At 41.5% G+C, this 14,007-nt stretch overlaps 1 protein-coding gene across 1 annotated transcript; it reads left to right on the top strand.

The window, feature by feature from the left end:
• Positions 1 to 3,386: 3,386 nt before the first annotated feature.
• On the top strand, positions 3,387 to 10,519 carry LOC129892767 (uncharacterized). Its single transcript, XM_055968325.1, has 5 exons — positions 3,387 to 7,499; positions 7,695 to 8,074; positions 9,535 to 9,646; positions 9,955 to 10,082; positions 10,237 to 10,519. Exons 1-5 carry the CDS (start codon positions 3,387 to 3,389, stop codon positions 10,517 to 10,519), a joined length of 5,016 nt encoding a protein of 1,671 aa, XP_055824300.1.
• The last annotated feature ends 3,488 nt before the right edge of the window (positions 10,520 to 14,007 follow it).

Here is a 14,007-nt window from a genome sequence, read left to right as displayed (position 1 = left end):
GGACCTCCCAGGTACCAAGAGCCAGCTCGAATCAATCCCAAAAGCCTCAAATATCAATTTGATCCCTCAGTCAGATGAGGTCGCCGGAGCTCCGGCCACTCAATTCGACCAAGCTCAATACCAAAGTGTTCAGCTTGATAGGGAGCACCTCCCAGCCACAAAGAAACAGCTCGAATATCTACCCTCTTCCTCGAATTTAAATTCGAATACTGGACATAATGGTGTCGCCGGAGCTCCGGCGAACCAATCAATCCAATATCAATGCCAAAAGGTTCGTGACACTAAGGGGAGGCTTCCAAACTATATACCCAGTATCAAATCATCTTCTATTAGCTCAAATTCGAAAAGTCGTCAAGGTGACATTCAAGGAGAGGTCGTCGGAGCTCCGGCGACCCAATTGAGAAGGGACCAATTCCAAAAGGTTCCCCAGGTTGTTGGTAACCTTTCCAGGCAAATTATTGAGTTCGAATCACCTCCCATATGTTCGAATTCAAAAAGTCGTCAAGACGCAAATGGAGGTGACACTCACAGTTTCAAGGCCTTACAATCTGAGGAGCTTACTTTAGCACACAACCAACATCAGTATAGAGACAATGGCACTCAATCCATAACACCCCAAAGGAATGGTAATGATCAGGCACATGAAGTCTCAACTCATCACAGCAGCAGCTTCCACCAAAGCATTCCAGGTAAGTACCCCATCTCTAATAATCCTAACCAGGGTCAGTATAATCATTCTTCTAATGAAATACTTTTAAATTCCAATGCTATAGAACACCATACTAACTCTGTGCTTGGCCTAAAAAAGGTTTTGGATTCTAATCCTGACAAACATGATGGTAGAGATAATGATGCAGGGCACCCCTCTAATCTGCTTAGCTATGATGTTAGTTTGTTGAAATCTAGTGGAGCAAATGTGCTCCCTAGTACTGCTGCTAATGTTTGTGTGCAGGGTAATACTCATAACAATCGTATGTCTACTAGCAAGCCTGGAAACAATCAGCCTACTAGCCTTCACAACAGCTTCCCTAAGATATCATCCAACTTTGATAAAATTAGCCCCAATAACCAAGCTCCTAAACCTGGGACTAATCAGCCTCAACAAGTAGAAAATACCAATAGAAATCCTCAAAGGAATCCTTTCCCCAATAGAAAGGAACAGGTCCCTGCCCCTGCCCCATACACAGTGATCCAAACCTTTGCCTCTAAGCTTAGGTTAAACCAAGCCAAGAATGACACCCCTCTTGAGCTATCTCCCCCTATCTATACCACTAGACAAGGGCTACCTGCTGTGATATATGACCATGATGATTTCATGATTAAATTAGCTCAAAAATGCAAATATACCCTTATTGGAAATTCAGCAGCACTATGCCTAAGGTGGAGCTAATAAGGAGAAGCTTCATTCTCCAAACTCAATTGGTAAGGGGTGTTAAAATTGCCCACTTCAATGCCAGACATGTATACATTGACTTGGACAATGAATTGGACTACACAACTGTGTGGACCAAGCAAAGAATGACCATTGAAGGCCAAGCTATGAGGATACAAACCTGGACTCCAACTTTTAGGCCTGAGGAGGAAACTCCTATTGTTCCTGTGTGGGTAGCCCTGCCAGAACTCCCATGGAATTGCTATGAAAAGGAGTTTGTAACAACTTTATTGGCCCCTATTGGAAAAGTTCTCTTTATGGATACTGCCTCTGTCCAAAAGACAAGAGGAAGTACTGCCAAAGTAAGAGTTCAAATCAATCTGACCCAAGAGAGGCCTCATCTTGTCTGGCTTGGCTATGACAAAAGAGATCCAACTATTGGAAGATGGTAAGAACTGCTTTATGAGAATGTCCCTGAATATTGCATGTATTGCAAGCATCAGGGGCACATGATACATGTATGCAACATTAGAAAAAGAGATGAAGAACAAAAAAACAGGAAAGAAACTGAAAATGGAAAGAAAAATAAGAGCCATGATGAGAATGACAAAACAGAACAATCCCTCCCACCACAGACTCAAAACAATCCTTCAACAATCAATGGATCACAACAGCCATAAAACTCCAAGGCTAGCAAAGATGACAATGGCTGGCAAACACAAAGAAGGAAGCAGAACAAAGGACCATCCAATGTGCAGCAAAATCAGGACAGCAGAAACACTGGAGCATCACTCAAAGGCAAGTATGTAGCAGTGCAGCAAGTCCATGCTGATCCAGGTAAGATTCCTACTCCTAATTCTATTCCCAATGTTCATGTTGATCTTGCTAGGCAAGATCAACCCACTAACCAAAATGCAGGAACTACAAACATCCTAAGGAACTCAATTCTGAAGAGTTCATCAACAAGGCAAGCAAGCACCACAACTGAGAGACAAGGTATTGACTTATCTCTCCCACAAACCCCTTCCCCCCATATTCTCTGCACAAGTACTGCATTACCAGGTACTGCATCAAGGACCAATGTTGCAAGGAATTCAGGTATTGAATTATCACTCCCAATACCCTTGCCCCCCCCAAAGGCTGATGTTGTTGTGGCTGATCTGGTAGTTGAAGGAGGGGAGGTTGGAAATGTACAGGAGAACCCCACTGACCTGCAGGATGGGGAAACCAATGGGGGAAGGGTATCCCCTCATGCTATGCATGAGAGCACTGTTGAGATTAGGAGTGATTCTAGAAACCCTGTTGTTTCTGCTCATAAGGCCCCCACAAACACCCCTATCCCTACAGCTACTCCTACTGATGAAGTTACCATGAAAGCTAGCAAAGGTGCCATGGCCAAAGACCTGGGATCACATGCCAGTACTAGTGGTAAAAGTACTACTGTTCAGAAGAATAAGCTGAGCAAAAAGAGGAGAGAAGCCATCAAAAAGAAAATAACAGAAAAGAACTCCGCTGAAAAATGTCAAACTATGGACATTGTGTTAGTACAGCAAGGGGAGCAGGGGTGCCAACAATTTGTCTTAGATGATGACCAGGTGGGGATGGATATCACTCCCCTTCAAACCCATTGCATACTTACAACTCCCACTCAGTCAGCAGGTCTCACTCCTGAGACCAATACTGGTGCATCCCAGCCCAAGTGTACTCTCAATACCAACAATGAAAATCCTCCTGAGATTGATGAATATGCAGTGTGTGTATCTGAGAATGAAGAGGATAGTGATTACCAACTAATGAATGATTATGATGATGATGATGCTGTGAGTGAGCAATTAATAAAGGCCTTCAGTCCTTCCAAGGAAAATGTGTATGAAGATGAAGTCCAGCAGATTGCTAAGGCTCAGGGACTCTCTCCAAGGGGTGCTCACAGAACAAACTTCCAACCAAATAGCCCTGTGAACTCTGCCCCCAAGGGCAGACCAAACACTAGACTCTACACCTCTAAAGTTTCCCAATGAGTAGTATTCTCAGTTGGAATGTGAGGGGTATTAATACCCAGGGTGTCATGGAAAGACTTCAATCCATGAAGAGTATCCATCAGATTTCCTTATTTGCTATCCTGGAACCTTTTTCTGATAGCTCTCAAATTCATCAGTTCAGAAACCAGCTTAACATGGACAATGTTATTAGCAACCCAAATGGTAAGATTTGGTTGTTTTGGAACAAAGATGTGGATTGTAGGATTCTGGAAAATGGGGAACAGGTGATTACTTGTGAAATCTTCCATGTAATGAATCCAAACCAATTCAGAGTTTCATTTGTCTATACAAAATGCAAAGATCATCTCAGAAGACCCTTATGGGATAGCATGTTACAGCACTCAAATACAACCCTCCCTTGGTGTACCTTAGGTGACTTCAATGTTATCACTGAACCTAAAGAGAAACTGGGGGGTGTTACCTACAATATGAGAAAGAGCTTGGAGTTCATAAGCATCATTCAAGCCTGTGGTCTTCAGGATTTGGGATTCTCTGGACAGAAATACACTTGGTCTAATCAGAGGGGTATCTTCTTTAGAATCTGGAAGAGATTAGATAGAGGTATGGTCAATGACAAATGGCTGGAAGTGATGCCTCAGACTACTATCACTCACTTACCTACTATTGGCTCTGACCATTGCCCTCTCCTGTTAGAGTTCACTGAGCACCATCAACACCACATCAAGTATTTTAAATTCATGAATTGTTGGACAGACCACCACTCCTTCATGGATACTGTTAGCAACTGCTGGAACAGGAACATTGAGGGTAATCCCATGTTGTGTTTTCATCAGAAAATGAAGAGATTATCTAATACTCTTAGTAGGTGGTCCAGGATGCAGTTTGGGGACATCTATGCTAAGGTGAAAGAGTATGAAGCCAAGGTTAGACAAGCTGAGGAGGATCTGATTCTTCTTAACTCTGAGGAATGTAGAGCCAATCTTCATGCCATCAATGCTGAGTATATTAGATATCTTAAGTTGGAGGACTCCATGCTCAAACAAAAGACTCAGTTGCAATGGTTCAAAGAGGGGGACAAGAACTCCAAGTACTTTCATACAATCATCAGAGGAAGAAGAAGGAAACTCTTCATCCATAGGATTCAAAATGATGAAGGTAACTGGTTGCAAGGGGATGATGACATAGCCAGGGCTGCTTGTGATCATTTCCAGAACATTTTCACTGGTGAAGACACTCATATTCAGGAGGATGCCCTTCAATGTATTCCTAAGCTTGTCACAGATGATCAAAACAGGGACCTCCAAGCTCTCCCCACCTTGGAGGAACTGAGGACTGTGGTCTTCTCTATGAACCCCAACTCAGCAGCTGGCCCTGATGGAATGAATGGTAAGTTTTTTCAGGAGTGCTGGGAGATCATCAAAGAAGATCTATTCAGAGTGGTCCTTTCTTTCTTTAATGGTCAAACATTGCCTAAGTACTATACTCATACCTGTTTGGTTTTACTCCCAAAAGTAAGCCATCCAACCAAGCTCTCAGAATTCAGGCCTATTAGCCTTAGCAACTTTACCAATAAGATTATTTCCAAGCTTTTATGCCTCAAACTAGCACCTACTCTTCCTACTCTTATTTCCCCTAACCAATCTGGTTTTGTTAAAAATAGGAGTATCTCTGAGAACATCATGCTAGCTCAAGAAATCATTCACCAAATTAAGAAGCCTAATGTAGGTGGTAATGTGGTCATTAAGCTGGACATGGCCAAGGCCTATGATAGAGTCTCTTGGTCCTATATCTGTTTGGTCTTGAGGAAAATAGGCTTTGGAGAAGGGTTCATTGATATGGTATGGAGAATTATGTCTCACAATTGGTATTCCATCATTATCAATGGCTCAAGACATGGTTTTTTTCACTCAACAAAAGGTCTGAAGCAAGGGGACCCTCTTTCTCCCTCTCTGTTCATCCTTGGGGCTGAAGTTTTATCTAGACTCCTGAACAATCTCCATCATCATCCTAATTATCAGGGTTTCTTCATGGCAAAGAGGGGGCCTCAAATTAATCATCTCAGCTTTATAGATGATGTTATCATCTTTTCTTCTGGGAGAGCCCAAACTTTGCAACTCATTATGGAAACCTTGCACACTTATGAGAGTACCTCTGGTCAGCTGATCAACAGAGACAAGAGCCAGTTCATGGTCCCTTCTAATGCCTTCAATTCTACTGTAAGAAGAATTAAGAAGGTCACTGGCTTCAGGCAAAAGGATAGCCCTATCACTTATCTGGGGTGCCCTCTTTACATTGGCAGACAAAAGCTCATATATTACTCTGATTTGATTGCCAAGGTGGTGAATAGAATAACAGGGTGGCAGGCTAAGATCCTCAACTATGGAGGCAGAGTCACTTTGGTTAAACATGTCATCCAAGCACTCCCCATCCACCTGCTGTCAGCTAGCTCCCCTCTTGTAACCATTCTCAAACAGATTCAGAGTATCACTGCAAACTTCTTCTGCGGGTGGAAGAATGACAAGAGGAAGTACCACTGGTCTTCCTGGAAAAACCTTAGCTACCCCTATGATGAAGGTGGTATTGGTGTTAGACAAATCTCTGATGTGGCCAAGTCTTTCCAATATAAACAGTGGTGGACTTTTAGAACTAAGAACTCACTATGGGGAGATTTTACCAAAGCAAAGTACTGCCAAAGATCCAATCCCATCACCAAGAAATGGCACACTGGACAATCTTTGATATGGAAGCATCTTATGAAGAACAAGCACAAAGTTGAGCCTCACATCCAATGGCAAATACAGTCTGGCTCTTGCCTCTTTTGGTGGGACAATTGGTTGGGAGTGAGTCCTTTATCCCAATTCAACAACAACAGCTGCAGGCTTAACAACACCACTGTTTCAGCCTTCATGGACAATGGACAATGGAACACTGATCTTCTCATCCAGCAGGCCCCTCCACAGATGGTGTCTAATATTCTTGCTACTCACATCAATTACCAACCCCTCCAGCAGGACCAACCATGTTGGACACTAAACAACAATGGGGAGTTGAGCTGTTCTTCTGCTTGGAATATCATCAGAGACAAGAGACCCAAAACCAGGATTAACTCCACTACCTGGCATCAATTCATACCTTTCAAATGTTCCTTTCTTGTTTGGAGAGCCCTTAGGGGAAAGTTACCAACCAATGAGAAAATAACCAGCTTTGGACACTCTCCTTCACAATGCTTTTGCTGCTACAGACCTGGCCAAGAGACTATAGACCATATCTTTGTTGCAGGAGCATTTGCCAGGAGTACTTGGAGTATGTTTGCTGACTCTGTGGGCATAAGCAAGGAGTACACACCTCTCAGAAATTTGTTAATGAGATGGTGGACCTCTAAATGCAGGAATGAGGCTCAAAAGCTCATGATACAAGCACTCCCTATCTTCATATGCTGGAACCTCTGGAAGAATAGATGTGCTTCAAAATATGGAGGAAAGCATTCTAACCTTGCAAGAGTAAAGTTCTCTGTCTTTAAAGACACTTCCCACTTGCTGCACAGTGCTTTTCCTTATATCAACTGGCCCAACAACTGGAGGGACCTGGTTCTCTTGGTTGAGCAATGCTACCATGATATCAAGGTCTTCCCTGTATGCTGGTCAAAACAAACTGACCATTTGGTGAAGCTGAACACTGATGGCAGTGCTCTCACCAATCCTGACAACATTGGAGGAGGAGGAATCCTTAGGAATGCATCTTGTGATCTCATGTTTGCTTATGCAATCCCCTTAGGATCTGGAACTAACAATCAAGCAGAGATCAAAGCTGCTATCTTTGGTCTCTCTTGGTGCCTTCATCTTGGCTACAATCAAGTCATACTGGAGGTTGATTCCCAATTACTTCTCAAATGGCTGCAACAGGAAGCAAAGCCTTCATGGTCCATCAAAGAGCTGCTGGACAAGCTCAATAACATCAGAAACCAATTCCAGGAATTCAGCTGCAACCACACCTTCAGGGAAGCCAATTCCACAGCTGATAGCTTGTCCAAACACAGCCACAAATGCTCTGTTCCTGAGCTCTACTTCAACAAGCAGGATCTTCCCAAAGAGGCCAGAGCCCTCATGGAGCTAGACATGCTGGGAATGGCAAATTTCAGAAGAAGGAGACTCAAAAGGATTAAGAAGCCCCCCTGACAACTGCCTTATTATTTTTCTAATTTGATCTTCAACTTGGATATGTATAATTATAGCTACCTTGAAGATCCTATAATTAGGACTATTGTAAAGAGGAAAGTCTCCTCTACTTATTGCTTTTTTAGATATAAAAACTTGCCTCTACAGGCAAGGAATAGAGCATTATTTCTTCTTTCTTTTCCTATCTCTGTTGTATGTGCAGGTACATACAAACCTACAACTCATCAGTCCACCAGTGGAGAAACAAATTTAGGTGCCCCATGGTGCAGCAATAGCAGGATGCAACAAACTACAAATGGAAGTTTGCCAAATCTAATTGATGCAACCCCTCTTTGGATGGCTGTTAAAGGATGCAAGAACACAGGATCATGCATAAGGAGTCCTTTGTACTGCAATTTCAGCCCGCCTCTTACCTTTATCAACAACAACATCCTCCAGCAACAAATTCACAAACCTGCAACTTTCAGGGAACACATACAAGACAATATTAGTAGCTATTATAACCTGCAGAATTACTTGCCTGTGTGGTTTTCTGTTTGTTGGTGCAGGGTTATTTGTACCAAGTGGACATGTCCAAACACCTCCAACTTTTGCAGGATTGCATCATATACTAATTTGGAAAGGCCCAACAAGTTTCAGCTCAAAAGAATAATTGGAGACGTTAGGCGAGCGACCTGGAAAAAATCAGCAGTCTTAAGCCTAAAGAGAGAGAAACTTGGTAATTGGAAGCTCCAGCTTGGGAGTCAAGCCCTCAAAATTTGCAGGGATAAAGAAAAGGCCATATATGAAAACCTCATGAAGTTTCAGGCCAAACGAAGAATTGGAGACGTTAGTCGAGCGACTTGGCAAAAGATAATAGTCTCCAAAGCTCCTACTGAGGTCACTTCCTTTTTGCTAGTTTGTGCAAGCCCCCTTTTGTTTGTTTTTGGTTGTTGTATTATTTCAGGTACCTGGAGTGATGTATCAACATTCATTAACAACAAATACATAGAGAAAAGCCCAAATACAACTTCCAACCATCCTGCAGCACTTAAGCTTCAGCAGGGCAGCATGTGCAGGGTGAGATGCAGCTTGTGGACCTGTCCAAAGGCCTCCAATCTTTGCAGGGTGTTAGAAAATAATATAATGACAAGGCCCAAGAAGTTTCAGCCCAAACGGATAATTGGAGGCATTAGGCGAGCGACATGGAAACATTCAGCTGCCTTAAGCATAAAGAGAGGGTCTTTAGTAATTTGGATCCTCCAACTTGGGAAACAAGCCTTCAAACTTTGTATGACTAAAGGAGAGGATATATATGCTAACTCTATAAAGTTTCAGCTCAAATGGATAATTGGAGACGTTAGTCGAGCGACTTGGAAAATGATGCACACAAAAATCTACAGCAGCTTATCCACTCCACCAAGGCCTTCTCTAATAGCTCAACACCTGAAATAGCTCCTTTATTGTTGATTCTTGTTTGTTGTGTAGCTGCAGATGTCAGGATGGACTCATCAACATGCTTTCTCAACACCTACATAGAGCACATCACAAATACAACCACCAAAACAAATACCTTCACTAAGAGGCCTACACAAGGACTGTGCAGAATTGCAACTTCCTCCTGGTTTTTGTGTTTGTTTGGTTGCTTGTCTTTGGTTGATTGTTTTTGCTTAGGTACATCAACAACTGGGGAGCTATTCCATCAGAAGTTGGAGCTGATCACCAGGATTTCACAGACACAATCCCATAACATCCAATCCAGCCTTTGGCTTTGTTCATCTCCATCCTTTTAGACATGGCCTTTGTCCATTTATGCAGGCCCTCTTTGGAACTGCTATGAGGGCTGCAATGTCCTGGGGCTTCTAGGGAGCAGCCTTCCATCCACATTCTCTAACATCAACACACCCCAGCAACAACCCCACCTACTTGCAGCACACAAGGAACATGGTTACAGCAGCTTGCAGATCTCTTTGGTTGTGGGATTTGTTGTTTTTGTTTGGCTGTGCAGGTACCCCAACTTCAGCTCCTTTCTTGAGACTGTATTGATCCCCAAGATCAATCCCCCTCAGCTTCACCAATGTAGCTGGCAGACTCTCCTTGGAAATGCTAAAAGGGATGCAGTAACCTGGGGCTACTATAGAGCAGCACACTCAGCTTACCATCCACATTCTCCACTATCAACACACCCCAGCAACAACTCCTTCAACCTGCAGCAGACAAGAAACAAATACAAGTTAATAGTACTGGTTATAGCAGTGTGGTTTGTTGTTTTTGTTTGCCTGTGCAGTTACCCCAAGAAGTTGATCACAACAAATGATCTCCCTCCTTGTTTAATTGACACCAACAAGCAACCTAATCACAAAGGAAGCAACAAGGAGATGCACATTTGCTGGTTTCTGTATTCTTCTGGTTTTGTTTGTCTATGCAGGTATCCCAAATCCAAAAGAGGGATCTACAACAAGCATATTACCACTTCAGCTATAGAGGAAACAAGAAATTGGTTACAGGAATGCAGCAATCTTCATTGCTTGCTTCCTTGGCTATTTGTATGTACAGGTCCACATACCAGGAACTCTCCAGCACTCCCCAACATTGTTCATGACCTGCAGCAACACCAAATTATTTGGATTGCAGCACACAAGGAACATGGTTACAGCATCTTCCAGATTTCTTTGGTTGTGTGGTTTGTTGGTTTTGTTTATCTGTGCAGGTACTCCAAGAAGTTTAACCACTTCAAAACAAGCAACAAGGAGCTGCACACAAACTTGCACCAACCTTTTCACTTCCCACAATTGCTAGACCTTTTTTTAGTTGCTAAGGCAGGTTCACAGTTGCACACCTGCTACAACTTCAAAGTTGAGAATGCTTGGCTTCTCAGGGAACCTGCAGCCATCATCACCCACCCTCTGTACCTCCCATATGCAGCACAGCAGCAGAAGTACCAAAAGAGGGATCTACCACAAGTCCAAAATGCAAGCTCCAACAACCTGTAGATTGGCAGGTTTGTATGCTTTCCTTTTAGGTGCTTGTGCAGGTATACTAAAGAACTCCTACACATGGAAGCTGCTGAACTGACACACTGCAACAACCGACAACATCAAACAACATATGGGAGTCTCTCAATATAGCAAATACAAAATTTGAGGAAGCTAGCTGCAACAGAGGAATGGCACCACATTCAGAACTTTTGGAACTGCTCTTGGAATTGTGTGTTTGCTTGTTTGTTTGCTTATTTGTTTATGCAGGTTGTTGGAGATGCAGGCAACAGTGGAACTCAAATGGAACTCCAACAACCTCATAGACAACATCCAAGAACCAACAACAATATCATGAGTAGCTGTAACATGTTAATCTCCATCAACTTCATATACATACTGTGGGAACACAACACCAAACAACTGCTCAACCACACACCAAACAACAACTCAACCACAGAGCTGAAGCTGAAAGTGCAGACTTGAAAGATGAAGTTCAACAGCATCAGCAACAACAGATGCCAAAACCAACACACTCCCATGTACAGCAACCTCTAGACTTGGTTGCTTGTGTATGTTTCTGGTTTTATCTGTCTGTGCAGGTGCAGGTCTGCAACAACCATACATTTGGAACCCCATGCAGGTGTTCGAATGCAGCTACACTTTTCTCCACAACAAATCCAAGGCTGTTGGCTACTATAGCTCCATATACTTCCTCTCCTTTCAGCCTCCTTAGCTGGTAATCATGATACTGATACAAAGGCACACTTCACCTGGATTTACTTGGTACAACAAGACTAAAAATAGCAAAGATGAAAGGAATTTCCCATCCCATGCGAGATAGACGTTTCGTATACTTGTTCTTCTTTAATGTAGCTATGTCTGGTACGTAGCATAGTTGAATAGGACTAGTGTAGGTTACTTTCCTTTTTTCTCATGGAAGGGGAGAGTCTCCCTCATTTATGCTTTCATAGTTGAATTGTACCGGGAGGAGTCCTCTCATAGGTTTACTGCTTTCTAGTTATAGTTAGTCTCTTTTTTGTATCGGGGATGAGTTAGCCGACCTTAATAGGTTAGCCGACTTATGAACCACCATAGGATCGGAGGTAAGGTTTATGTCCCCCTCCTTGTATTTTTATTTTGGTTATTTATGTTAAGGCTTGGGGGTGTTGCTTAACCCCTGACTGTGCACGAGAGGTGGGAGCCTCGTGTAGGGTCTATTCCTATAAAAAAAAAAAGGCCTTTTTGGATAAGAATTTTATTAGACTGAGTATTATTTCATGTGTTCTCCTATTCTCTTGGTTTGGAAGAAAGATGGTTCTCTCTATATTTTTATTGATTATCGATAGTTGAATAAGGTCACTATCAGGAATAAGTAATCTCTCCCTAGGATTGATCACCTGTTCGATTAGTTGTCGAGTTCTAGTTTCTTTTTGAATATTGATCTTCGATTGGGTTATCATTATCTTAGAGTTAGAGAATGTGCCATTCCAAATATGAATTTCACGACTCAATATAGTCAATATGAATTTTTGGTTACATCTTTTGGACTAATGAATGCTCCTTCAACTTTTATAGATTTGATGAACAGGGTGTTCAAGCAATATTTGGATATGCTCGGTATTATGTTTACTGATGAAATTTTAATTTATTCTTAGAGTAAGGATGAGCATGCCAGTCATTTGAGGATTATCTTGCAAGTTCTCGTGGATCACCAGTTATTTGTTATATTTAGAAAGTATTAGTTTTGGATAATGTCAGATGTGTTCCTTTGCCATATTGTTACCGGTGAAGGTAAAGGTTTATCCTAAGAAGACCGAGGTAATTAAGAAATGGCCTAGACCTTTTCTCCCTCAGATAATAGGAGTTTCTTAGGTTTAGCTAGTTAGCATGGATGATTTGTTGAAGGATTTACCTCTCTTGCTCCGCTTTTGACTACACTGACCCAGAGAAAGGTGAAATTTCAATGGTCAGAAGCTTGTCATTAGAGTTTCCAAGAGTTGAATAATTGACTTACTTCAGCCCTAGTTTTGATATTATCGAAAAGATCTGATTGTTTTGTTGTGTATTTTGATGCCTCGAGGATTGGTCTTTGTTGTATTTTGACTCAACATGGTAAGGTGATAGCCTACACATCTAAGAAACTTAAAGTTCATGAAATGAATTACCCGACTCATAATTTGTAGTTAGCAGTAGTGGTGTTCGCTTTGAAGATATGGAAACACTATCTCTATGGTGTTCATGTGGATGTATTCATTGATCATAAAACTTTGCAATATGTGTTTGAGCAGAAAAAAATGAATCTTAGCTAAAGAAGATGGCTTGAATTGTTTAAGAATTATGACATCAGTGTTCTTTGCCATCCAAGAAACACAAGTATGGTTGTTAACACACTTAGCAGATTGTCCCTGAATAATGTTGCTCACATTGAGGATGAGTAAAAAGAGTTGGTTTGTGATGATCGGCTAGCTCATTTGGGTGTTTGTTTGGTTGATTAAGAAGATGGTGGTATTATTGTGTAAAATGGCTCAAAATTATCTCTAGTGTCGGATGTACAGGAAAAACTAGATTGTGATTCGACTTTTTTCATATTAAAGAAGGCAGTTGCAAAAAAATCTATTGAAGTTGTCTCTTAAGGGAAAATGGTGTGCTTCTTTACCAAGATCGATTTTGTGTTCTAGATGTTGATAGTTTGTGGCAACAGACTTAATCAAAGGCTCACAGTTCTTGATATTTTATTCACCCGAGATTTACTTAATTGTATAATTATTTATGGAAAGTCTATTGGTGGAATGGCATGAAGAAGGATATTATAGAATTTGTGTCGAAGTGTCCGAATTGATAACAAGTGAAAGTTGAGCATTTGAAACTAGAAAGTTTGGTCAAAATATTAGCATTCCCACATGAAGGTGAGATTATTTGAATATAGACTTCATTAAGGGTTTATATTATACGTGTTGTCAGCATGATTCAATTTGTGTTATTGTAGACGGAATGATTAAATCTCTGCATTTCCTTCTAGTTATGACTTCCTATTCATCCGAGGATTATGCTAGACTTTACATTAGGGAGTTGGTTAAGTTACATGGTGTTCCATTGTCCGTCATTTCGGATAGACGTACTCAATTTACTTCTCAGTTTTGGAGATTGTTTTAAGAAGGGTCTTGGTACTTAAATTAAGCTTAGTACAACTTTTCACCTATAGACCAATGGTCAAGCCGAGTGGACTATTCAAAATTTGGAAGATTTTAAGTTGGTGCATTTTCTTCTAGTTAAGACTTCCTATTCAGCCAATAAATATGCTAGACTTTACATTCGGGTATTTGTTAAGTTGCATGCTGTTCCATTGTCCGTTATTTTTTATAGAGGTACTCTAGTGACTTCTCAGTTTTGGAGATTGTTTTAGAAGGTTCTTGGTAGTCAAATTAAGCTTAGTACAATGTTTCACCCACAGATCGATGTTCAAGCTGAGCCGACTATTTAGACTTCGAAAGATATGATGAGAT

The sequence above is a fragment of the Solanum dulcamara genome, chromosome 1 (genome assembly GCF_947179165.1).
Source record: "Solanum dulcamara chromosome 1, daSolDulc1.2, whole genome shotgun sequence".
NCBI classification, from domain to species: Eukaryota; Viridiplantae; Streptophyta; class Magnoliopsida; order Solanales; family Solanaceae; genus Solanum; species Solanum dulcamara.
Note: the sequence above shows the minus strand (reverse complement) of the source record. Positions and strands in the feature narration are given on the sequence as shown.